Consider the following 27,364-nt stretch of genomic DNA (forward strand, 5'->3'; position numbering starts at 1 on the left):
TCATGCCTGATTCTTTTGCGACCCCATGGACTGCAGCCCACCAGACTCCTCTGTCCATGGGATTTCCCAGGCAAGAATACTGGAGTGGGTTGCCATTCCCTTCTCTACGGGATCTCCCTGACCCAGGGATCGAAGCTGTGTCTGCTGCACTGGCAGGCAGATTCTTTACTGCTGAGCCACCAAAGAAGCCACAGAGTATTTTCACTGTCCTAAAAACCCTCTCTCCTCCTATCCATTCCTCCTTCCATCAACTCCTGGCAATCTTTTGCTGTCTCCATAGTTTTTCCTTTTCCACAATGTCATATCACTGGAGTCATACAGTATGTATGCTTTATCAGCAACAGCAGGATTATCTTAGTTTGGTTGTAATTATTTCTCTTTTTTTGTTTCTCTTGGGCATGAATCACAATTTCCTATTTTTTCTCGTAGCTCACGGTCTTTATTGGGTCCTGGACACCATGAGTGATATGTTACAGAATCTCTGGATTCTGCCATGTCCCCCTGATGGCCGTTAACTTGGCTGGACTCAAACTGCCCTCCTGCAGTGAGTAGCAGCTGAAATCTCCTAGCATTTTCATCTGTGAACTGCTGGGTTTTCTCCAAGACCCCCATGTCTCCTCCACGTGTGTGGTTTTTAGCCAATTGGGGTTTTGGTGTACTCTGTAGTCAGATTTGGGGATTCATCCTCTCTGTGGCTCTCTGTCTTCCAAGATTCCCCCCAACATTGTGAACTCTGTCCTTTGACACTTCAAGATGCCCAGCCTGCTGCTTTCTGCCACCCAAGCATTCCTGCACAGGGGATTTACCCCCAAGCGAAAGCCAGAGTCCCCAGGCAGTCTGATCTGTGACAGTGGTCTTCCAAGGGCGGGACCCCTGGCAGTGTCCTCCTGCTTCGGTCACCCTCCAGTGTCTTAAATAGTTGCTTTAAAAATAATGATAATTTGCCCAGATTTTGCAGTTGTTTTCTGCAGAAGGTTTAATCCACCCAATTTGCTGCTCTGTTACTGAAAGCCAGTGTTTCTTTTGCATGCCTTTGAAAAACCATGTTTTAAAAAACCTAAAGTTTGATGTGCTAAGAGCCCTTGATTAATGGACCCAAATAAAACGTTTTTGCAGGAAACTGGATCAGCTTATGTGCAACCTACAACCTTGGTGATCTTAGGTGGGAAAGGAAGGGTATCACACTGTCTGCAGATGGGCATGCTGTATCTTCATGTACAGGAGCAGCCAGACTGACCCACCAGGCATCTGTCATTCTGTTTCTGATCCCAGTGTCAAAGGATTAATTGAGGGAGCAGAGAATTTGGTCCCAAAGAGTCATTATCCTTCCCAGGAGAGTCCTAGGTACCCCTGAAATAACCAGGTGGTTTGTGCTTTTTCTGAAACCTCTATGAACCTCTTTGTATTTCCCAACTGTACCGTCACTTGAAATAATAATTCCATGTATCATTATCTGTTTCATAAAGTGCCATCATAGACTCTCAGTGTCTGAAATGCTATCTGTAAGTTTTTATCATTCAGTGTCAGATGTAATACTGAGGCATTACTGGTGTTCATTCATTTGCTAAATGTGTATCATCTGCCTGATACAATGTGCCTGGGACCAAAGCAGGACCCCAGCACCTCATGGGGTGGACCATAGGGAGACCCCTGTGTGGGTTTCCCAGGGATGCCATTCAAAGTACCCTGGGTGGCTTGAAACAACCAAAAAAAAAAAATCCTCTAGCAGTTCGGGAGACCGGAGAGTGTCAACAGGGCCATGATCACTCTAGGGGAGGCGCCTTCCTGCCTCCTCCAACTCTGAGGGCCTCGGCATCCTCGGTTTGTAGCTGCGTCACTCCAGTCTCTGCCTCCACCGTCACATGGCCTTCTTCCCTGTGTGTCCTTTTCTAAGAACTCAATCACTGGATTTGGGGCCCACCCTCATCCCCTGTGATCTCCTTTCCATCCTTCTCTTCTGTACATCTGCAGGGACGCTGTTTCCAAATAAGGTTACATCCTGAGACTCCAGGGGGACATGAATTTTGGGGGACACCCTTCAACCCACTACAGCCCCCCAAAGTGAGCTGTGCCCAATTGCCCATCCTGAGTTTTAAGGGCTACCCCTGGCTTTTAGGGTTCTGGCATTCAATGAATCCGCCTTCTTTGTGGCTTCATAAACTTCAGGATAGCTGGCACAGTGGTAAAGAATCCACCTGCCAGTGCAGGAGATGCGGGTTTGATCCCTGGGTCAGGAAGATCCCCTGGAGAAGGAAATGCCAACCCACTCCAGTATTCTTGCCTGGGAAATGCCATGGACAGAGGAGCCTGGCGGGCTATAGCTCATGGAGTCGTAAAGAGTCGGACATGACTGAGCATGCAGCAGCAGCAGCAAGCTTCAGGAAGACCACAGTTGGCATTTAACCAATGTCTGATATTTCCGTTTGTCTTTAAATGTCAGCGACTTCACTCTTCTCCCAATTTGAGTCACCCTCTGGGGTCCCCCCAAGTCCTGTCATGTTGGTGAGATGTCGCCTCAGGAACAAGGTGCTGGATGGAAGGCCGTGGGCCTCAGGCTTCAAATCAAGGCAGTGTAATTTTTCTACGTCTTCCGAAACCACACCACTTTATCAAACCCAAATTATGTGGATCAATGACCAACAGCCATGGCCCATCGCCTGTTTTTATGAATAGTTTTATCAGAACCCTGCCAAGGTCATTCATTCCTGTGCCAGCCATGGTTGCTCCTATGCTATGATGGCAAAGTCTAGTAGTTGTAACAGAGATCAGGTGGGCTCGTACGTCCCACTCGGGACTTAAGTCTGCTGACTCTGGTCTGAGTGGCATTTGCTGCTGTTGTTCACTTAATCAGTCACGGCAAACTGGCAGCCCCAGGGCTGCAGCGTGCCAGGCTTCTCTGTTCTTCACCATCTCTCGGAGCTTGTTCAAACTCATATCCATTGAGTCAGTGATGCCATCCAACCATCTCATCATCTGTCATCCTCTTCTCCTGCCTTCAATCTTTCCCAGCATCAGGGTCTTTTCCCATGAGTCGGCTCTTCACATCAGGTGGCCCAGTATTGGAGCTTCATCCTCAGCATCCGTCCTTCCAATGAATATTCAGGATTGATTTTCTTTAGGATTGACTGGTTTGATCTCTTTGCTGTCCAATGGACTCTCAAGAGTCTTCAACACCGCAGTTCAAAATCATCAGTTCTTTGGCTCTAAGCCTTCTTTATGGTCCAACTCTCAAATCCATACATGACTACTGGAAAAACCATAGCTTTGACTATTCAGACCTTTGTCAGCAAAGTGATGTCTCTGCTTTTTCATACACTGTCTAAGTTTATCATAGCTTCTCTCCCAAGAAGTAAGCGTCTTTTAATTCCATAGCTACAGTCATCACCTGCAGTGATTTTGGAGCCCAAGAAAATAAAGTCTGTCCCTGTTTCCATTGTTTCCCCATCTATTTGCCATGAAGTGATGGGACCAGGTGCCATGATCTTAGTTTTCTGAATGTTGAGTTTTAAGCCAACTTTTTCACTAAACGCCATACACTGTGAGACAGATAGTGCATCCTGGTCAAGAATGTGTTAGACTAACTCACACTCTGGAAGGTGCATTCTGGCCACAGTAAGCAGAGCATGGGCCTGCCATCTATCCCACTCACTCACAGCCTCTCCTTGTCTCCATTAGACTTCAACTATGGACTAAGGAACTGGTCTCAGTGAAGTCAGCCTCCTCACTTTCTCACTCGTGGATTCATTTCATAGAGAGTTTGAATCACTTTCCCCCTGGTGCCACTGAAGTTACCCACTTCCTGGCTTCAGATGGGGGCAGAATGGTACTGAGTGGGGAACTGACTGGCTTAAACGGTCAGAGAAAACCGTGAACATAAGACCGCAAGTTAGGCAAATTCCAGTAGAATAATTCCGAAAGTGAGTTTCATCAGGAAGGAGAGCAAGTTGGAGACCCAGCAAATACAGATTGGGAATTCACAGTCTCCTTCTCCTCTCCCTCCTCTTCCTCCTCCCCCTCCATCCCTCTCCGTCCCTTCTCTTCTTCCTCCTCCAAAAGAGGCAAAGAGCATAAGAAGCAGCAGTCATTGTATGGATCTGGGGACCTCTGGTGGTGACAACTTGAATCAAGGTCACAGGAAACAGAAAAATGCCACAGGCATGGCCACTGTCCATCAGATGGTGCCCGTGGTACCAAAGGCCCTGGGGGTGGGGGCGGGTGGGAGGGACCTGGGATAGTCGATAAAGATGGAATTTAGCCAGCACTCTCAGATCCAAACAAACACACATGCACACCTTTCTGCTTCCCTTAGGCAAATTGTTTAAATCTATTATCAATTTTTCTTTGAATTTTATAAAAGCCTTTAAAAAAATTATCTACTTATTATTAGAGGTGGGGCTCTTGGGGCTACAGAGACACACAGAGTTTCTGGCAGCATGTCCTGGGCACCGCGGTGTGTGCCATGCTTTCCAGGTCTCCCCGGGAGCTGGGAGCCCAGACCCGCCATTCGTGGGAGGACATGCTCAGAGCCGTGGCCGGGAGGGGACAAGACGGAGATGACACAGCTGTGTGCGGCCCCAGAGCCATCTCCTCTGTCTGCAGTTGCTGATCTGTTTCTTGAAGCTTGAAGGTAGCTAGTGTTTGTTAAAAAGTAGAGAGGAATTTCCCTGGCAGTCCAATGATTGAGACTCCATGCTTCCACTGCGGGGTGCATGGGTTCAGTCACTGGCTGGGGAGTCAAGATCCCGCATGCCCTGCTGCGTGGCCAAAAAAAATTTTTTTTAATATAGAGAGTTTGCCTTTCAGCATTTTCCTGGAGTCAGTCTCATCTGCCACTTTGTGCTGAGGTTACATGAATTTTTTGGTAGAGAATTTTTAAATGACCCATTTGAGAGGTGTGTGCACCTAGCTGCAGAAAAATATATCAGTAGTTTTACACTTTCTCATAGGCAGAGGAACAAAATGCACCTTTTCTGATTGCTGAAATGCCTGAGGATTTTTCTCCAGCCCAAAGGAGGTTGCCTATTCTTTCCTCTGCCATCACTTTTTTTCTCGCTGGTGTTGAATCTGCCCCCAAAGGGACACTGGGATCTGGGGACATCTGTGGTTGTCATGACTGGGGGCGCAGGGGTGCTGTTCCACACCTCACCTGGCCCAGGAGGTCCCACAGACCTCCTGCTCACCAGCCTGCTAGCTGACACCTGCTCGCTGGCCACAGTGCCAAGATGACACCCTGCCCTGAGAGATGCGCTTATAGTGGGGTGTGGTAGCTCCCCAGATGGCAAACATCCAACAGGCGCTTTTCATTTTCTCCATAAATGGTTCAAAAATTGCATGAACCCTTGAAAATAGTCGAGCTTGATGTGATTGGAAAGGGAAACGCCATTGTCCCACACCTGTCCTTAAGGAATTCCTGCTGGGCTTTTTTTCAGGTTTCTGTTGGGAAAAGTACCTCCTACGCCTCCCTTCTCTCTTCTTATGAAATGATTGCGAAGCCTCTCTCCCCCCGCCCCTAACTTACCTAGTCTGGCCAGGATCCTCGCACTTGAACTTGGTCCTTGCCGCTCGCTCACTACCTTGTACATCGCCTCTCCAGGCTTCGTGATGGCAGCCCTGCCCCCCCTCTCTCTCCGCCCTCCCCTCCCTCTCTCTCCGCCTCTCTTTAGACCTGAGCATGCAGAACTCAGAGAGTGGATCGGATTCCCCAGCTTCCGTGGCGTTGTGCTCGTCGGCGGCTGCCCAGGCGCCCGTGGCCCAGCCAGTGACAGCCTCTCCGCAGGTAACAGATCAGGCTGCCTGTTGCTTAGGCAGTCCCGGGAAAACCAGTGCAGCCAGGGTGGACACATCCACCACGGTTTCAAAAAGCATTTGAATCTGCAGAGCCTGGCATCTCTATTCTTCTGAATTGACTTCCCAGCTCCACGGCTGCTGCTGTTGAAATGCACCCTCATGTTCCTCCCTCTTCCCATGTTATCTGGCTTTTCCACCATTTGTTTTAAAAGGCCCCACCAAGGAATTGGTGAAATGATCCAAACTCAGAACCAAAGCCCTTCTTGGACTCTGATCGACTTCATTCTCATCTGCTGGCGGCAGTTTTCTGGTACCTTGGAAGTGAGCCTTCTACGCAGAAGTGAGAAGTCTTAGGATTGGTTCATAATTGAATCTAGCATTAGAAGTGGCATATTCTTTCAAATTTGCGGAGAATTTTCACATCAAGGTTCTCCCAGCTCCTAGATTTCCACAGTAGTTTGGAATACACCAGAAAATAGACATAAACATAATTCTACATGAAACTGAAGATAATGGAACAGACCAGAAATTGTAGACATATGCAGAGGCCCACTATCCATGATTTACAAGTCTGAAAATTAGGAGCTGGACAGAAAGAATTGGTACAGGCAAAAAAGAAAAATAAAACCCATAATTCAGCAAAAGCAAGTAGATAGACACCGAGACCAGTTATTCAGTTTGGAACACGTAGTCGGGCATGTGTGGCATTTATTTCTTGGAAGTGTGGCCACCCCAGCCTGGGTACCTAGAGGGTGTGATCACCTGCGGCTGTGGCCTCACTGTTTCCTTGCCCACTGCATCTGATGCATGGGCCCTCCAGCCCCTGTTCCCTGGGGTCCCTCTCACCAGCCCAAGTCTCAAGTGCCCCAGGTCTGGGTGGCAGCCGCCTTCAGTCTGGCGACTGCAGGCAGACTGGTCCCAGCATTCTGCCATGAGCTCCATGTCCATCCCAGGCTCCAGGGCTTCCACCCCTGCCGGAGATGGGTCCAGCCCCCCAGCCCAGATCAGTGGCTGCATCCCCCACCCCTTGGGCACCTGCCTCGCCTGCAAGCTTCCTGAAGAGTGAGCACCCAGTGCCTCCCCAGTGAGGGGCTTTCTTGCTCCCTCCATGGCAGGATGCACACTTCCTACTTCTCCTCTCAGCCCCGCGCTGTCCCGCAGAACTTCCCAGCACAGTGGGAGTGTCCTGCCACCAGCGCCACCAGGCTCCAAGCACCAGCAGTGCAGCCAGGGCTGCAGAGCAACTGAAATTTGCAGTTCATTTCAATCGAAGTGAATGTCAGTGGCCACAGAGAGGCACAGCTATTACCTTCCATATTGGATGCCTCAGCTTTGGAGTGTGTGCCTGCAAGTCCTCAGAATTCTTATGTATTTGAGGTGACATTCACACGACACAGATTTGCCATTTTAAGGTGAACAGTTTAGCAGTGTCTGAGACATTCACAGTGTCTTGCAACCTCCACTTCTGGCTAGTTCAAGGACATCTTCATCCTCCCAAATAGAAAGCCCCTCCCCATTAGCAATGACCCTCCATCCCTCACCCCCAGCCCCTGGCAACCAGGAATCCACTCTGTCCCTGCGGATCAGTCTGTTCTGGATGTTTCACGTAGATAGAATCACACACTGTGTGTGCTTCTGTGCCTGCCTCTCTCACTGAGCATCACATTCTCAGGGTCCATTCACATGGTGTTGAGACTTGGGCTTCTCTCCTTTTCCTGGCTGAGTGATGTTCTCCTGTGTGGATGGACACTTGGGGTTTGTCCTTCCATCCTGTTGATCTCTGTGTGCCATCTGTGTTCTCTGTGTCTTTGGGGGCGAGTTCACGGAGGGCTAGGTGTGTGGAATTCTTAGTGCAGTGGTGTTCATGAGGCCAAGCTCTGCAGAATTACTGCACCTGGTTATGCATAGGGTCCACGAGGCCAATCACAGAATCATAGTCGACCAAATCCCTCCTATTCCTCCCTCCCCTCCGGAGTGCATTTGATCCTTTCCGCTTTCATAGCTTTGTCTGTTCAACCAGTTCTCCAGCAAAGTGACAAAGCCATTCTGGGGAGATGGCCCAGGGGCCCAGAGAGCCGCCATGGAGGCCAGGAGGGGGCTGGCCCGAGTCTGGGTTAAGGGACTTCCAGTACTGAGATGCTGGGACTGCAGCCTAGCAGTGACCTCTCTGGGCTTCCTTTCTTCTCAAATGAGGGCAGGTCGAGGGTGAGAGACACAGTGGGGTGTGACCCAGCCTGTCCGGGGAGGCAGTGTGGCTGGCACCCAGTTCTCAGCCCACATCACCCTGATGACTACAGACCCCAAGGAGACAAAGCTGCTGGGGGCATGTGTGTGCCCTCCTTCTTCTTAACTGCTCCCCTACATACGTTTCCATTAAGCGGCAGCAGGCATCGTCAGGCCGGCTGTGACCTGTATTTGTTTTCAGGACTCACGTATGATGAGCCTAAATGTCCTCTCTCCTTCCCTTGTAGAGGGTGTTGGTCCAGGCAGCGGGCTCGGCTCCCAAAGGGGCCCAGATGCAGCCACTCTCCCTCCCCAGAGTCCAGCAGGTGCCACAGCAGGTAACCACAGCACAGGGGATGTGGGACACGGTTGGCATGGGATGCCTGGGAGCCTCCATCCGAATGACAGTGCTTCCTTTCCTGTTTCGTCGTTTCCTTTTGTGTGACATGTTTGGTTCCTTACCAGGAAGTTCTCTTTGGAAGCGTTAAAAAAAAAATCTGTTGCTGCAGATAGTTTGCTACAAGCCAAGAAAGCTGATGATCTTTATTCATTCAGATCTTCAGCCTTCTGGGCACAAGTGAGCTGCTAGGTAGAGCCTGGGGTGCAACTGTAGACACACAGGCAGATAGCAGAGGTTTCTGAATAGGAGGAACATGGAGCCTCCAGGAGAGGCAGACCCACCCGCAGCCAAGTGCTGGACCCTCAGACAGGCGCCTCTTGTTCAGTTAAATGATTAGAGAACAGAGCTTGAAAGTGTAGGCTCAGCAGCCAGATCACAGCCCAGATCATCAGCTCAGACAGGCAGCGTGATCTTAGCAGCGGTTGACAAACCTTTTTTGGAAAAGGCCTCACAGTGCTTTTTGTTTGTTTGGTTGGTTTTGCAGGCCAGACAGTCTCAGGTACAACTATGCAACTCTCGTGGAAGGGATGGTGTGGCTGGGTGCCAATAAAACTATTTGTAAGATCATGCGGGCCAGATTTGACCTAAGGACCCAAGTTTGCCAACTCCTGCTCTATGTGAGATGCTGAGTTCAAATTCATTCAGGCTCCCATGCAACAGGACCTATGAGCATAGTGTGGAGATGGCGAGGTCCCAGACGACACACTTTTCCCTTCAAGGGGCTCTGCTCAGATTAGCAAGGTATTTAGAGAGGTTTGGCCTTTCCCTGGTGGCTCAGAGGGTAAAGCGTCTGCCTGCAATGCAGGAGACCTGGGTTCGATCCCTGGGTTAGGAAGATGCCCTGGAGAAGCAACGCACTCCAGTACTCTTGCCTGGAAAATCCCATGGACAGAGAAGCCTGGTAGACTACAGTCCATGGGATCGCAAAGAGTCGGACATAACTGAGTGACTTCACTCCTTAGAGAGGTTTGCCTGATGCTGTGTGATTTGGGGTTTCCTGCAGGAGGAGCGAAGGCTCTGGGGGTGCCCAGCAGGGACCCTGCATCTTTGCCTCAGCTCCTCAAGGGAGGGGCGCGACCATGGCTCCGTGATTCCAGAAGCTTCCCCTGTCCCGTGGGGCTGGGCATGTGTCCACCATTCCTCTCTCTGCTGACCTCTGCATCACGCCGACCTCTGCATCACCCCGGCCTCTGCATCACACCCACCCCCTACGGACGAGAGGGATTATGTGTGTGCGCATGTCCCTGGGTTGTGTCCTCAGAGGTGGGAGTCGATCCAATCCTGCCGCTGCATGAAGGTCTACAGAGAGGCCATGATGAGACCTGCCCCTGATTTCCTCATTCCCAGTGAGCTTGAATCAAGCGTGCACTAAGCCTCCCTCCACAGCGGAGTCCCCACACAGAGCTCTGGGCTCCATCAAAGCACCTGCATCCCCCAGGGGTCATCAGCTGAGGCTGTGGACTGACAGAGGAAGGAGGGGCCCTGCCCTCTACCCGCAGCCGCCAACCCCTACTCCAGGCCCAGCACTCCTACTGATTCTGCTCAGACCTTCACAGTCTCTCCCCAGAGGGGTTCCCAAGGCCCCTCCCCCAACCCAGCTGCTGGGGACTGCCACTAGGGCACCAAAGAGGGTGGTGCGGGGGTGATAGAGCAAGTGAGCCACTTGAACCCCTTCCCTGCCGGCGGGTGGGAATAATGGGGAGTGGGATCAGACACTCCAAGGTCCCAGTTCTGTCCACATCTGTGGTGTCCACCATCAAGCAGGACCGGCCCCTCTGCCCAGTGGCCAGTAGACCCCAGGCACCATCGCCACCACCACCTCCCGCCCTGTTCTGCATCTCAGCTCCCAGGTGCCAGCGGGGCTCCTCTCCGCATGGAATAGGGGCCCCAACCTGCTGCAGTCATCCCTGTCCGGGCTAATCCAGAATACGTGGCCTCGACGTGACCATCTCTCCTAGTTTTCAGACATGCCAGCCAGGGGTGGAACAAGTGTAACGTGGCACTAAGTGTTCACAAAAGGCAATAGGAGATATTTCCACCTGAATATTCTGGAAACCGTGTAACACCAAGTGTCTGCTGTTGTTTCAGGTCCAGCCGGTGCAGCACGTGTACCCCCCCCAGGTGCAGTACGTGGAGGGCGGGGACGCCGTCTTCACCAACGGAGCCTTGTACGTGGGTGTCTTCTCCCCTCCCCAGGAAGGGGTTTACAGAGAACCAACCTGGCCACCATGCCTACTAAGCTCCCCTGGCAATGGGTTTGCCCACAATCTTCTCCCTTCACCTCCTGGTGGGGTGACCCAGCTATTATACCCCCATCAGGACATCTCAGCCCAGTGGGGATATCAGAAATCATAGGCCTTTGTGGTTTTACTTCAAGGGAAGGCAGTTTTAAAAAGCAGAAACTCCAGTCCACCCTTGAAGTCTGGAGAGCCCACCTTCGAAACCCAGAAACCATTTCCATCTCTGCTTTTTCATTGTGGCCTCTGTTAGCCTCTGGCTTATCTTGATGTTTTGAGAACTCGATCTTCTACTTGTCAAGGACGTCCAGGGCTCTCTGCTTTTGAACTCTGTGATGCTTGGGGCAGAGTGATGCAGTTCCCAGAAGCTCACTGCTCAGCATGCATCCTCGTGCCTGCTTCTGACTCTGGTTTCACGACTCCCCGTTGGGGTCCTGGGAGGGCGTGGGGGGCTGGCTGTGGTTAGAGATGTGACTGCTGGGATCTTGAGTGTCCACAGCTCAGCGCTGACCCAGAGGAGGATGAGTGAACCCTGGGGCCCCAGCAGGCTCTGGGGGGCACTCTGGTGGTAGTGTCCTGGTTTGACTGCACTGTGGTCAGAGATGATGTCCCCCGGAGACTGGAGGGACCTCCCTACCCCCAGAGGGGCCTTTCCTCAGTCACCCCTGAGGAAAAACCCCTACTGACCTCCTTTCACTGCAGCAGGCTGGACATCAATGCACGTGGTTAATGATTTGATCCAGATGTTAAAGGAACGTCAGACGAATTCTTGGAATCCTTTAGATATTCTTTTTATTAAGCAATTACATTTAAAAAAACAACTGGCCTTCTGGGTTGAAAGAACTAGATTCTCAGGAAGCTGCAAAATGAGCCCAGAGTCCCTTGTACCATTCAGCCAGGCTCCCCATCCCACTCCCTGCCGCCAGTGGTGACAGCATCTGTGACTGCAGGACACTGACATTGGGGGTATTCAGCTTCACCGCCCTTACACGCACTTGTGCCCATGAGCCTCTGTGTGTGTGTGTGGGTGTGTGTGTGAGTGTGGGTGGGTCGGTGGGTGACTTTACATCATCTTATCCCAGGGTAGCCCTCCCATAACCAGGGTCGGGTGCAGTCCCGCCCCATGCCCCCAGGGGGCCCCCGCGGGCAGTTTGCACCTGCGGTTTGTAAATGACCAGTTGTGTCAGCTGGGATTCCACGTGCTTTCTGAGACCCTGGCTGTGAACTTGGCTGTGTTGACAGTCCGTGGCTGACTTAGCCATGCGCTCGGTGCCCTGGGCCCCAGCATTGACATGACGCCTTTTCCCTCTCCACCAGGCGGACGGCCTACGCCTACAACCCCGAGCCTCAGATGTACGCCCCCAGCAGCGCCGCGTCCTACTTTGAGGCCCCAGGCGGTGCCCAGGTGACCGTGGCAGGCTCCTCCCCGTCCGCAGTCCCCTCCCACAGCATGGTGGGCATCACCATGGATGTCGGGGGCAGTCCCATCGTCTCCAGCGCGGGAGCCTACCTTATCCACGGGGGGATGGACGGCACCAGGCACACCCTGGCCCACACGTCCCGCTCGTCGCCAGCTACGGTATGTACATCCCGGGCTCTGGAGGGGGCAGGTTAAACACCCAAAAGCAGCAGGATGGTGAGTAGAAGGCAGCTGGGACCACGGGCGTTGGGCCCCACCAGGCTCAGACAGGTGCCCCTCTCTGTGAACCTGGGGTCCTCCCTTGGTAAAGACAGAGTGGATAGCCAGGCAGCTGCTGGGAGCGATGTTGCGAGCTGGCGGACGCTACTGGTGCTGGTGTTCCACCATGACCACGGTCATCATCGTCAGCCTCTAGGAGGTGGAGATCGGCCCTTCCCTGCGGAACTGGGCTGAACCAAAGCAGAGCTATATGGGCACCCCTTGCCCCTGCCCCAACCGTGGCTCATTTGCTTTGGAAATGTATCTGCTTTGAAAACCCTATGTCCCATACTTACTCTAATTTTTAAAATTAGCACAGAATAGAGTGACTCGCTTGGGTGCACAGAGAGAACTTCTGACGCACACAGACTCGGGTGCCTGTCTCTACCTCAGAATACGGCATGGTGGCGTTGCCCCCGGAATCCCCTGAGTACTTCTTGGTAGTGACACCCTCCTCTCACCCATGAGCCCTGTCACCCGTCGGTCTGTCCTCCGTCGCCGCAGTTTTGTTTCGGTTGGGGGGGTCACCCCCAAGACCCCCATTGTGGCCAGCTCCTTTCCCCCAGTGTGGATCCTGGAGAGCCTGTCCAGTTACCGTGTGAGTCACCGGCTCCTTCCTGTTCCTCAGTCGTCTTCCTTTACCCGAAAGTCCATTCATCCTTTCGCCGGCCGAGGGCCGCCTGGGTTTTCCAGCTTTTCCTGATTTTGAATAAAGCAGCTAGAAGTACTCACATGTGCAGACACATGTTTTGCTTTCTCTGGGGTTAATCAGTGCCTACAAGTGGGGTTGCTTGCTCCTATGGTAAGTACATGTTTAACTCTATCCAGAACCACCCATGCTTTCCTGCGCAGTCCGAGTTCCTCCCCCAGCCAGGTGTGAGCTCCTCTCGTCCACCTTGTCGCCAGCATCTTTCGTTCTCAGGTGTCGTCAGCATCTTCTGTTGTAGCCATTTTCATCAGTGTGCGGTGGTATCTCACGGTGGTTGTAATTTGCATTTCATAATCACTAGTGATGGTGAGAACCCATTCATGGGCTTTGCCTCTCATATATATATATTCTCTGGGGATGTGTCAGTTAAAGTTTATTATTATTTTAACTGTGTTGTCTGTTTTCTTACTGTTAATTTTGAGAATTGTTTGTGTATTCTGGATTCAAGTCCCCTGCCAGATTTGTGATTTGCAAATATTCTTTCCCAGTCTATAAAGTGTTTTTTATTCTCTTACAAGTTCTATATAAATTTTAGATCAGCTTATCTATATTTACAAAAAAATTCCTAGTGAGATTAAATAGCCTTAAGCTATTAAGTGATTAAATAGCCTTAAAGCTCTATATCAGCTTGGAGAGAATTGACATCTTTAAGTATCTTTTGGGTTTGGAGCTATTGTAAGTGGTATTGATTTTTAATTTCCAACTCTTCATTGCTAATGTATGAAAATATAGTTGATTCTGGCTCTTGACTTTGCCTCCTGAGACTTTAGCAAACTCACTTTTTAGTTCTAAGAGTCTTTTGTGGTCTGCAAATAGGAACAGTTTTATTTCCCCCTTTCCAATCTGGATGACTTTTATTTCTTTTTCTTGCCTTGCTGCACTGGCTAGAACATCCTGTGCGTGCTAATTCACTTCAGTCATGTCCCCCTCTTTCCGATGCTATGGGCTGTAGCCCACCAGGCTCCCCTGTCTATGGGCTTCTCCAGGCAAGAATAGTGGAGTGGGTTGCTGTGCCATCCTCCAGGGGATCTCCCCGACCCAGGTATCGAACCCATGTCTCATGTCTCCTGCATTGGCAGGTGGGTTCTTACCACTAGCGCCACCTGGGAAGCCCAGCACGTCCTGTACAATGTTGCATATGAGTAGTGAGGGTGGATATCCCTCAGGGAAAAGCTTCAGTCTTTCATCCTCAAGTGATGTTACCTGTAGGGTTTTCACAATGCCCTTTTTCAGGTTGAGGAAGTTTCCTGCTATTCCCAGTTTGCTGAGAGTCTTTATCATAATTGGATGTTGAGTTTTGCCAAATGCTTACTTTTCATCGATACAATCCTGTGCTTTTTCTTCTTTAGACTATTGATATAATGGGTCAATTAAAAAATACCTTCCTGTTTCTGTGGAGGCCTAATTTTCAGTAGAAGAGGATGCTCTAACCTCATCCCTATTCTCTCAATCCTGATGTGTTTCAGGGTCACCGTGATATCAGAGGCTCCCCAAGCCTTGCTGGCCTCTCCTTTCTATGTCCAGAGTATGGGCACTGCCCGCCCCGCCATCCCGGGGCACCGACAGCCTGTGCCTCCCCACATGCCCTCTAGAGCCAGGCAGTGGGTGCCGCCCGCCCCACCATCCCGGGGCACCAGCAGCCTGTGCCTCCCCACCTGCTCCCTAGAGCCAGGCTGTGGGCACTGCCCGCCCCGCCATCCCGGGGCACCAGCAGCCTGTGCCTCCCCGCCTGCCCCCTGCAGGGTCCTCAGCACACTGTCAGAGGACTGGCTGGCAGACGTGAGCGTGGAGTTGCTGTCAGTAGGGAATGTTCCTCACAGACATGATGCCTCCACATCAGCAAACTGCATTCGACTCATACTAGTGAATAAACTAGGGTCACAGGTCACAGACCAACTGCAATCATAGGTCGTGATGTTCTCTGTGGTCCACACCACCCTACCACAAACAAAGGCAGCTCAGACCCTGGGCTGCCCAGTCACTGTGGTCTGATATCTGGGTTTCAAGTTTTTTAATTGATTGGAAATCCATGGACAGTCTATATTTTGACACTCTACCCTGCTCTTCCAGGACTGATTTTATTTTCTTGAGCTCCAAAATCACTGCGAACAGTGACTGTAAGCATGAAATTAAAAGGTTCTTGCTCCTTGGAAGGAAAACTGACAAACTGAGACAGTGTATTAAAAAGCATTACTTTGCCAACAAAGGTCAGTCTAGTCAGAGCTTTGGTTTTCCCAGTAGTCATGTATAGATGTGATAATTGGACCATAAAGAAAGCTAAACACTGAAGAATTAATGCTTTTGAATTGTGGTGCCAGAGAAGACTCTCGAGAGTCCCTTGCTACAAGATCAAACCAGTCAGTCCTAAAGGAAATCAACTCTGAATATTCATTAGAAGGACTGATGCTGAAGCTGAAGCTCCAGTCCTTTGGCCACGTGATTCAAAGAGCCAACTCACTGGAAAAGACCCTGATTGAGAGCAGGAGAAAGATTTTTCCTCAGGGAAAGACTGAGGGCAGGAGGAGAAAGGGTCCACAGAGGATGAAATTGTTGGATGACATCAGCAACTCAATGCACATGTGTTCAAGAAAACTCAGACAGTGAAGGACACAGAAGCCTGGCGTGCTGCAGTCCATGGGGTCACAAAGAGTTGGGCACAACTTAGCGACTGAACAACAACAGTATGTAGAATCTAAAATATGTTACAAATGAATTTATTTACAAAACAGATTCCCAGACACAGAAAACAAAGTTATGGTTACCAAAGGGGAAAGTGGGTGGGGGAGGGATAAATTAGGAGTCTGGGATTAGCAGATATAAACCACTATACATAAAATAGATAAACAACACTGTCCTACTGTACAGCACAGGGAACTATATTCAGTATCCTTTGATAAACCCGAATGGAAAACAATATGAAAAAGAATATATATATTTTAGTTGCAGTATCTGGGGCCTTGGGACGACAGATTCAATTTCTGCAGTGTGCAGCCTACAGCAGATGTCTCTGAGATGTGCCACTAGAAATCCTAGGAGTTTCTTGTCTGAGTCATCAGAGACTCAGCTCTTGCATTCAGGACCCCAGCAAACATCCTGGCTCTGACCACCTGCACTCGTGGGCATAAAGGAGCCAGATCTCACACCCTCCGTCCAGCTCTGCGAGAAAACCGTCACACAGTCACTGCAAGTAGCTGTGTCTGTAAGGGACTGGCTTCCATCTATGCTCAGAAAGACTGATGAGAGCCCATCCACACCTCCTTGTGTCTGGCCTGGCTTCCCACGCGGGCCCTTCCATTCTCATGGCACCCTTCCTGGTGGCCCACGGGGCTGGTGCACCATCCACGTGGCCTCACAGCTCACAGTGGCTCATCAGCTGCAAAACAGCTCTTCTCTGTAGCCTGTGTTTTCAGGGAAGATCGGGATATCTTGACGGCAAGCTCACATGCCTACTGGGCTTTTGCTAGAGGCTACCTTTCCCTCTGGACAGACCTTTGTCAAACTACCACAAGAAACATTTTGCCAGCAAAAGCACATCCATTTTTTTCTCTAAAATATTCATCATGAGACTTCCCTGGCAGTCCAGCAGTTAAGACTCAGTGCTTCCACTGCAAGTGAAGTGGGTTTGATCCCTGGTCAAGGAACTAAGATCATGCAATCAACCAAAACAATAAATGAATGAATAAATAAATAAATAGTCCATCATCACTTTTTATCTGTTTAAAAGACTTTTTAAGAGAAATTTTAGGTTTATAGAAAAAGCTAGTTCAGTTCAGTCGCTCAGTCATATCCAACTCTTTGTGACCCAATGGAATGCAGCACCCCAGGCTTCCCTGTCCATCACCAACTCCCAGACCCTACTCAAACTCATGTCCATTGCATCAGTGATACCGTCCAACCATCTCATCCTCTGTTGTCCCATTCACCTCCTGCCTTCAATTTTTCCAAGTATCAGGGTCTTTTCTAATGAGTCGGTTCTTAGCATCAGGTGGCCAAAGTGTTGGAGTTTCAGCTTCAGCATCAATCCTTCTAATGAATATGGTTGGATCTCCTTGCAAGTTTTCTCCAACACCACGGTTCAAAAGAGTCTTCTCCAACACCACGGTTCAAAAGCATCAATTCTTTGGCACTCAGCTTTATGGTCCAACTCTCACATCCATACATAACTACTGGAAAAACTATAGCTTTGACTAGATGGACCTTTGTTGGCAAAGTAATGTTTGTGCTTTTTAATATGCTGTCTAGGTTGGTCATAGTTTTTCTTCCAAGGAGCAAGCGTCTTAATTTCATGGCTGCAGTCACCATCTGCAGTGATTTTAGAGCCCCCCCAAAATAAAGTCTCTCACTATTTCCATTGTTTCTGTATCTATTTGCTCTGAAGTGATGGGACCAGAGGCCATGATCTTAGTTTTCTGAATGTTGAGTTTTAAGCCAATTTTTTCATTCTCTTCTTTCACTTTCATCAAGAGGCTCTTTAGTTCTTCTTCACTTTCTGCCATAAGGATTGTGTCATCTGTGTGTCTAAGGTTATTGATATTTCTCCCGGCAATCTTGACTCCAGCTTGTGCTTCAGTCTAGCCCAGCATTTCTCATGATGTACTCTGCATATAAGTTAAATAAGCAGGGTGACAATATACAGCCTTGACGTACTCCTTTCCCAGTTTGGAACCAGTCTGTTGTTCCATGTCCAGTTCACTGTTGCTTCTTGACCTGCATACAGATTTCTTAGGAGGCAGGTCAGATGGTCTGGTATTCCCATCTCTTTAAGAATTTTCCACGGTTTGTTGTGATTCATACAGTCAAAGGCTTTGGTGTAATCAATAAAGCAAAAGTAGATGTTTTTCTGGAACTCTCTTGCTTTTTCGATGATCCAGCAGATGTTGGCAATTTGATCTCTGGTTCCTCTACCTTTTCTAAATCCAGCTTGAACATCTTGAAGTTCATGGTTCATGTACTGTTGAAGCCTGGCTGGGAGAATTTTGAGCATTACTTTGCTAGCAAAATGGTTGTCTGAGGAAGCCTTACAAATAGCTGTGAAAAGAAGAGAAGCTAAAGGCAAAGGAGAAAAGGAAAGATATACCTATCTGAACACCGAGTTCCAAAGAATAGTAAGGAGAGATAAGAAAGCCTTCTTCAGCGATCAGTGCAAAGAAATAGAGGAAAACAACAGAATGGGAAAGACTAGAGATCTCTTCAAGAAAATCAGAGATACCAAGGGAACATTTCATGCAAAGATGAGCATAATAAAGGACAGAAATGGTATGGACCTAACAGAAACAGAAGATATTAAGAGGTGGCAAGAATACACAGAAGAACTGTACAAAAAAGATCTTCATGACCCAGATAACCATGATGGTGTGATCACTCACCTAGAGCCAGACATCCTGGAATGAGAATCAAATGGGCCTTAGGAAGCAGCACTATGAACAAAGCTGGTGGAGGTGATGGAATTCCAGTTGAGCTCTTTCAAATCCTAAAAGATGATGCTGTGAAAGCGCTGCACTCAATATGCCAACAAATCTGGAAAACTCAGCAGTGGCCACAGGACTGGGAAAAGTCAGTTTTCATTCCAATCCCAAAGAAAGGCAATGCCAAAGAATGCTCAAACTACGACACAATTGCATTCATCTCACGCACTAGCAAAGTAATGCTCAAAATTGAACCTAAACCAGAGAGTTCCCATAATTCCCCACCCCATACCCAAGAGTTCTCCTTATCATTAACATCTTACCAAGTTTGGTGCATTTGTTACAGCCACTGAGCCAATAGTGACACCTTATTTTTATTAACTAAAGCCCCTGGTTGACATTAGGGCTCCCTCTTTGTGTTGTACGTTCCATGGGTTTTGACAAACATCTAACGATATCGTCACTTTTGAATTTGGTTTTGCACATTTCTTTGCAAAGAGGGAAGCAGTATCCCTTTGAAAGATCTACCTGAAATTGTGTCTTTGTTCTGCTTTAAGTGACAAAATTAAAGAGTGCTACTGGAAACTCTGGCACTTATTCTAAAAAGTCTCAGTTAATTTTCCAGAGAAGTCATCATCCTGTTCAGAGTGACACAAACCCATTCATCATGTCAAGGGATACATGGGTCACCACTCAATAAAAGCCTCTTTCTAATTTCCTTCATCTTTTCCTTGTGTTCTTGCTTTCTTTCATGGCTCCGTATGCAAATATCCAGTGTGTGACCCCTGATTGGCTCCTGGTCCACAGATGGGGCTTCTGATTGGTTAATAGTGTTGAGTGGGGGCTAGTTTCCAGGTCTTGGGGAGGCCATTGGGTCAATGAGGTCAATGACCATTTGTGGAGGCTGGCTGAAGGGCCTATAGGAAAGCTTTGTGCTCTTTTTGCACCTTTTTTTAAGTCTGGAGTTATTTCCAAACCAAAAAAATTTTTTTTAAGTTTAATTGATGAATTAAGAAGTAGAACTACAATATTTTAAGTTCTAGGAACTACAAAAAGAGCTAAACATGTTTGTTAGCCTTTAAAAATGACCACTTAGACTTCCCTGGGGCTCCAGTGGCTAAGACTCTGCACTACCGACGCAGGAGGTCTGGGTTCCATCCCTGGTCGGGGAACTGAGATCCCACATGCCCCAAGGCACAGCCAGATCCAGGCTTGAGATACTGGTCATTGCTGGCCCTTTGCAGGGGTGATCTTGGTCTCTCAGGTCATTTTAATGAGATTACTATGTTATGGATGGAATGACCATTTGGGCGGACGCTATTGAACTCAAAGGAGAAGTAACTTTCACCCTCCCTTAGAAGACATGAGTCTAGTCCTTATGTCAGGCAAAACCTTGCCAGGATTAAACAGGAAAGGAATTTTTAAAATGCTAGACTAAATTTCAGTATAGGTGTGCGTGTATGCTCAGGTGCTCAGTCATGTCCGTCTCTTTGCCACCCCATGGATTGTAGCCGTCCAGGCTCCTCTGACCATGGGATTCTCCAGGCAAGAATACTGGAGTGGCTTGCCAGTTCATTCTCCAGGGATCTTCCTGACCTGGGGATCAAGCCTGCGTCTCCTGCATTGGCAGGTGGATTCTTTACCACTGAGCCACCTGGGTGATCCTTGGAGAAGGGGACGACAGAGGTTGAGATGGTTGGATGGCATCACTGACTCGATGGACATGGGTTTGGGTGAACTCCGGGAGTTGATGATGGACAGGGAGGCCTGGCGTGCTGCGGTTCATGGGGTCACAAAGAGTCAGACACAACTGAGCGCTGAACTGAACTGAACTGAAAACTTATCTGCTCTCTGCTATTACATTAAGTTCTTGAGACACTGTATCTTTGATCATAAGTCCTTAAGCATTGTCTCCCCACCTTTCTCCAGAACCCCTAAAGCATGACATGTGTGTACCCTTTTCCGCAGGCATTCTGCTAATAATTCTTGCAGTGGAAGCCAGTGAAATTAAATCGCCAAGGAAAAGGAATAAGGGCTGCACTGCGCCCGATCAAAAATAAAGATGGAGGACTTCCCTGGTGGTCCGGTGGCTTACACTTTGCCTTCCAATGCGGGGGCTGCAGGTTCAACCCCTGGTTGGGGAGCTAAGGTTCCACATGCCTTTCAGCCAAAAAGACAAAACATAAAACAGAAGCAATATTGTATCAAATTCAGTAAAGACGTTAAAAAAACAAAAAAGGTCCACATCAAAAAAAATCTTAAAAGAAATAAAGGTAAAACTCCTGGTAAGTCAAGAAATATGTATTTGTGTATATATATATATATATATATATATGTATAACATGTATATATATGTTGTATATGTGTATTATATATACATAATATACATAGTTATATACACATACATAATATATGTATAATATATATGTATAACATGCATCCATGTTATACATAATACCAAGATGTAAAGGAATCCTCAAAAAGTTCAGAAAACAGAAATGATTTTAAGGAAAGCTGCCTTGTTGGACACGACTGAGTGACTTCACTTTCACTTTCCACTTTCATGCATTGGAGAAGGAAATGGCAACCCACTCCAGTGTTCTTGCCTGGAGAATCCCAGGGATAGGGGAGCCTGGTGGGCTGCCATCTATGGGGTCGCACAGAATTGGACATGACTGAAGTCACTTAGCAGCAGCAGCAGCCTAGCCCTGGGGTGGAAATGGGGCACCTCTATGTCCATCTTTGGCTCTTCCTTACATGTTGGACATGTGCAGGTACCACTTTGATTTAAAAAAAAAATTAACAATAAGAATTAAACTCCAGTGGAGTATAAAATTAATTTCCACTTTAAACACTAACTTTTCCAGCCCCTGAGAGGACTGAGCAAGCCTTTTGTACTTGTGCAGTGAGAATCCCTGGGCCAGGTTTGTAAGCAAGCCTCCCCTCTCACTCACCCCCCCCACCCTCCCCCCACTAACCCCTGCACCCCGACTCCCTGCCCCGACTCTCCTTTTCCAAGGATGCTAGCTGGTTGGGTGCTGCTCGGGACTGGGAGGTGGCACCGCAGCGCCCTCTGCTGGATGCACTGCGCTGTGCCTTCCGTCCTAACTCCAGGGCACCAACCTCTCCATCGGAACTTGGGGAAGGAGGGATGTTTTCTTGAACTTCACGACCTTCAGAAGTGTCCCAGATGTCTTAATTTTAAAATGCAGTGAACACCTTGGGAGGTTCCACTGTGAATCAAGTTAATTTAGTGTATAATATCAGTGGGCTTGTTCAGACCCTGTTTACTAGCTAGAGGGGTTTGAGGATGGCCTTACACAGCAAATGTTCATTTGTATTCTTTTCCACAATACTCAGAACTCCACGCCTTTTCGCAGTCAGTCTTACGTATGTCTGGCACCCTCTCAGGTGCTCCATGCGATCTAAATTGTTTTCATGGGCTTCCCAGATGGTCCAGTGGTTAAGAATCGACCTGCCAATGCAGGGGACACAGATTCAATCCCTGGTCTGGGAAGATGCCACATGCCTGTGTGCCACAACTGCTTTCTGAGCCTGCACTCTAGAGCCCACAAGTCGAAACTGCTGAAGCCTGTGCACCTTAGAGCCTGTGCTCTGCAGTAGGAAAAGCCACTGAAATGAGAAGCCCTCGAACCACAACTAGAGAGGAGCTCTGGTGGCCCATTCGGTAAAGAATCTGCCTTCAGTGTGGGAGACCTGGGTTCAATCCCCAGGTTGGGAAGATCTCCAGGGGTAGCACATGGCAACCCACTCCAGCATTCTTGCCTGGAGAATCCCCATGGACAGTGGAGCCTGGCAGGCTGCAGTCTATGAACACATGAAATGCTGTTTTTCCTTGAAAGGATGACAGACAAATTATGATTATTCAGACTTGCAGATCTTGCCCGCATTTTCTCAAAAATGAACGTCTGTGAGCCTGACACATCCAGGGAAACAACTGACAGATTTTATTGCCAATATGTTCTATAAAAAAATTGAATTTTGGAAAACTGGTATCTTGCTGAAATGACTGGATGTTTTTGATATTGTTTGATGAAATGTGTCAGTATTTGGAAGATCTGCAAATTTGGTGAACCAATATTTTCCAAGTGACCGGTGCACAGTGTTAACAAAGGCATGTGAGTAAAAAGATTCATTCAAATTGCAAGTGAGACTAAAGGTTTTTTTAATTATATAGTTTTTATTGGGGTAAATTTCACAGAACATAAAAATGCCCCATTTTAATTATGTAAAAGGGTACAAACCAGTGGCATTTGGTACATTTTTACAATGTTGTGTAACCATTACCCTATCGAGTTCCAGAACATTCTCAGCAACCTGCACCAGTTAGGAGTCACCCCCCACCCCCACCCCATTCCTTCCTCCCCCAGCCCCTGGCAACTAAACTGATCTGCCTTCTGTCTCCATGGATTCACCTGTTCTGGACAAACGGAAGCCCTCACACGTGAAGCCCTCACATGTGAAGCCCTCCCATGTGGCCTTCTGTGTCTGGCTTCTTGCACTGAGCATCATGTTTTCAAGGCTCGTCTGCGTTGTAACGTGTCAGCGCCTCACTCCTCTGGGGGCATGAATAATATTCTGTGGCGTGTGTGGACCATGTCTTGTTTATCCATTCATCGGTGCCTGACATTTCATTTTTCTGCTTTCTTGTCATTATGAATAACACTACTATGGACAAGTTTTTATTAGAACACTTGTTTTCAGTTATCTTGGGTCTAATGGCATTGCTGCGATTCATGGGGTCGCAAAGGGTCGGACACGACTGAGCGACTGAACTGAACTGAACTGAATGGCATTGCTGGGTCATGTGGCTTAACCAAATGTCTACCACAGTGGCTGAACCATTTTGCATTCCCACCAGCAATGGACAAGGGTTCCCAATTCCTCCCCATCCTTGCCAACACTTGTCATTAATATTTTTCTTATTTCTTTTACTAACCATCCTCGTGGGTATAAAGTAGTACCTCATTGTGGTTTGGTTTGTATTTCCCTAATGACTGTTGATGTTGAGCATCTTTTTAATGTGCTCATTAGAGACATATCTATTCTAGACTTTTGCCCATTTTCTAACTAGGTCATCTTGTCATTTTGTTTTTGAGTTGTGAGAGTTCTTTATAATATTCTGGATATAGGCCCTGATTAGACAGATGATTTGCAAATATGTTCCTCCATTCCGTGGGTTGTCTTTTCACTGTCTTGATAGTGTTCTTTGATGTACAAAAGTTTTTAATTTTGATGAAATCCAATTTATCTTTTTAAAAGTTTTTACTTTTAAATTTTACTTTTGGTGTCATATCTAAGAATCAATTCCCAAATCCAAAGTCATGGAAATAACCTTATTTTACATGATTACTTCAGGTTTTCCTCTAAGGGTTTTGTTGTTTTAGCTCTTACATGGAGTCCTTTGAGCCATTTTGAACTGATTTTCGTATATGCTGTGAATCGAGGGTCCCTCTTCATTCTTTTGCACGAGGCTATCTATTTATCCCACCACCATTTGTTGAAAAGTGTCTTCTTTCTCTATTGACTGGTCTGAACACCCTTGTTGAAAATCAATTGACCCTGGATGCAAGGGTTTATTTCTGGACTCTCAATTCCATCCCATTGTTCTCTGTGTCTGTCCTGTTCTGGTACTGCACTACTTTGGTTACTGACTTTGTAATCAATTTTGAAATGAGGACTTGTGAGTCTTCCAACTTGGTACTTCTTTTTCAAGACTGTTTTGACACTTGGGGTCCCCTGCAATGCCATATGAATTTTAAGATCAACTTATCCTTTTGAGAAGGCATCTGGAAGCTGTGTAGAGAATTTTGATAGAGATTGCATTGCGCCTATAGATCAGTTAGGAGAGGATTACCCTCTTAATAGTAAGTCTTCCAGTCCATGAACATAGGATGTCTTTATTTGTTCTGATCGTCTTTAAGTTCTTGAAACATTTCATAGCTTTTTCAGTGTACAATTATTTCACCTCCTTGGTGAAACATATTCTAGGTATTTTATTCTCTTTGATACTGTTTCAAATAGGACTGTTTTCCTCATTTCATTTTCATATCGTTCATTGCTTAAAATAATTGATTTTTGTATATGCATCTTGTATCTTGCAGCTCTGGTGCTGATAGTTTTTTCTGTGGCTCCTTCAGAATTTTCCATATTTAAGATCATGCTGTCTGAAAACAGAGGTGGTTTTGCTTCTTCCTCTTCCATGCGGATGCCTTTTATTTCCGATTTCCTTTTATTTCTATGGCCCTGGCTAGAACTTCCAGTACAATGTCAAATAGCAGTGGTGAGAATGGACATTCTCAGCCATGGTCAGAAGAGGTGGTGGGTGAAGCGGAAGCCCCTGGTTCCTGAACACGGCTCCAGGAACTGGTCCACCTGGACTTTCTGAATGCGCTGGGCCTGCTTTTTACAGAAGCATCTCTGTGGTCTTTGCCTCCCCTGGGTCCTGAAGGGTCATTTCTTCCAGCAGAGCTCATGTTTGCATTTTCCATGAAAGAGTTGGGCTCAGGGGCTTCCCTGGTGGTCCAATGATTAAAAGTCTACCTTGCAAGGCAGGGGACAGTGGTTCAATCCCTGGTCCAGGAAGATCCCATATGCCTCGCGGCAACCAAGCCTGTATACCACAATTAGAGAGTAGCCCCTGCTCTCCGTAACTAGAGAAAGCCTGCTCACAGCGACAAAGACCCAGTGCAACCAAAATTAAAATAAAAAATAAATTTAAAAAACAGTTGGGCTCAGATGGGGTTGCCACACATGACCAGGTGTCTCTTCCTTTGCACAGACCTGCTGTGGCCCCTCAGCCCACACCTCTGAGAGGCCTGAGATTCTATTTCAGAAGCCCTCTCCCAGGAAGGCCCCCCCTTGTAAGCTGCACATGACTCCCCGCCAGTCGGTCCCACCTCTGTGACCCCAGGAACCTGTGCCCCCTGATGGCAGGGCTGGGGTCGTGGCCTCTTGGTGTTCTCCCAAAGCCTGCAGCCAGGAGACCCTGGGGATTGCAGCATGACAGGCTGACCTGTAAACCAGCGCCACAAACGGTCCCCACCGTCAGTGATCCTCTGAGTCTCCCAGCGCACTTGACGAGTGTGGGGAGCAGCAGGCGGTTATTATGCTGACTTCGCTTAAACTTGAACTTACACAGCCACTAAGTCCTCCTGTTGTGCGTGCTCACATGCAAACTCGTTAAAATTTGGCTACCCATGTAGACCGGCCCGTGTAGACGGGAGGACCCCACCTGCTGCTGTTGTCTGATGGGCTCTGGGCACCTTTGCATGTGATGAAGTAACACTCCGGGCCAAGGCTTCACTACCCCCTCACAATCCATTCCTCACCTAACCCATCCCCTGCCTGTGTCCAGCCTGGTTTCTGTTCCATAAGCACGCGGATCTTTGTTTGGATATTAATACAAACAAATCTTGGCTGATGCTAACTATCTGATTTCCTTTTTTTTTTTTTTTCCCCGTTTTGTTTTGTTTCTGCGCACATTTTCTTTAGCTTGAAATGGCGATTGAAAACCTCCAAAAAAGCGAAGGGATCACCTCTCACAAAAGCGGTTTACTCAACAGCCATGTAAGTGTGCGTCGACCTGCTGGTCTGCCCTGCTCTGCCTGTTACCTACATAGGCATTTTTAAAATCAAACAGGGCGTTCCCTGGTGGCCATGACCACAGGTTCAATCCCTGATCCCAGAACTGAGATCTGGCAAGCTGTGCCGTGAGGCCCAAAAAAAAAAAAAGAAAGAAAACAATGAGTTGACACCTTTAAAGTGCCAAAAAGGGGAAGGGGGAAGCCAACCTAGAGTTCAGCAAGAATATCCTTCTACAGCAAAAGGAAATCAAGATAGACTCTCCCTTTGTGAGAGGAGAATCCCTCTCCTGGTGGGACAGGGATTAAACTGCTTAGTGTACCTAACATCCTGCCCACCAGGCCTGGCAGAGGATAGCATTGTAATAAATTCATGCTCAAGCCACCAGCAAAGAATGATACCGGATTTTATGGGGGCTGCCATAAAGGTTCTTGGCTAATTCTGTGATTAGCTCTTTGGGAAAAAAACAAAACAAAACAAAACAAATTGGTAATTGGAAGGACTTCCCTGGCTGTCCAGTGGCTAAGACTGCAGACTCCCAGTGCATCATGGGTTCAATCCCTCGTCAGGGAAATAGATCTAACACAGTGTGGCCAAAAAAAAAAGGTAATTTGAGAAAGGGTAAATCAACTAAATCCTACTGATTTTAGCTGCATAAGACCCTTCTCTGTTGGGGACACTGTAATCACAGGTTCCAGGCCAGGATGGCGAAAACGGTCTTGCCTCCCATTGGCTTTTCTGGGCAGGACGGGGGCAGGGGCGGGTGACAGCCCAGAGGCGCAGCTGCCAGGGACAGCTGAGGAGGGAAAGCGCCAGTCTCCCCCAAGCTCCTCCCTGTTCCCTTTACCTAAACGCTCTGAATTCAGCTTTAACTTCACTGGAGATTGGTTCAGCATTCTGAAGGACGGACAAGTGGCAGCAGTCAGAACGGGCTTTGGGCATCTTTTCTCAGGCACTTGGCTTGGGATTGGACGTTCCTTGGAGAATTAAAACATCAAAGAGAAGAAATCCCCATTAGTCAACCCCGACCCCAAATGTGACCGAGCCCCACTTTCATACTGGCTTAAGTTCAAAGGATACTGTTCAGGCCGGGGCGGGGGGTGGGGGGGGGGGGGGGGGGGGGTGGGGAGAGGCAGAAGCCCCACCCACTAGGGAAAGATCCAGACCTTCTGGGTTTGTGGAGGGGCAGGGCACAGGCGTGGCCAGAAGCTGCCGCCCCCAAGCTGAACGCCAGAGGAAAAGCAGCCTTAGACTCCAAGCAGAGAGTAGAAAGTCGTCAGGACACATTCTCTGCTCTGGGACCAGGGCTCTTCAGCTCTG

The 27,364-nt window shown here is 48.3% G+C and overlaps 1 protein-coding gene across 7 annotated transcripts in view; it reads left to right on the top strand.

The window, feature by feature from the left end:
* The window catches only part of RFX2 (regulatory factor X2), a 104,256-nt gene that overhangs the window by 43,306 nt on the left and 33,586 nt on the right, over window positions 1-27,364 (top strand). For 3 of the 7 annotated variants that reach the window (XM_042250090.2, XM_027969792.3, XM_060415552.1), the window contains exons 2-5: window positions 5,664-5,776; window positions 8,259-8,348; window positions 10,499-10,578; window positions 11,965-12,226. In XM_042250090.2, the coding sequence (XP_042106024.1) occupies window positions 5,672-5,776; window positions 8,259-8,348; window positions 10,499-10,578; window positions 11,965-12,226 (537 nt within the window). In that variant the 5' untranslated portion in view covers window positions 5,664-5,671. Of the gene's footprint in view, window positions 1-5,663; window positions 5,777-8,258; window positions 8,349-10,498; window positions 10,579-11,964; window positions 12,227-25,954; window positions 26,030-27,364 lie in introns of all 7 variants that reach the window. The other 4 variants (XM_042250089.2, XM_027969791.3, XM_042250091.2 and 1 more) reach the window with 2 other exon arrangements.

This window comes from Ovis aries, chromosome 5, assembly GCF_016772045.2.
Source record: "Ovis aries strain OAR_USU_Benz2616 breed Rambouillet chromosome 5, ARS-UI_Ramb_v3.0, whole genome shotgun sequence".
In the NCBI taxonomy this organism is placed as follows: Eukaryota; Metazoa; Chordata; class Mammalia; order Artiodactyla; family Bovidae; genus Ovis; species Ovis aries.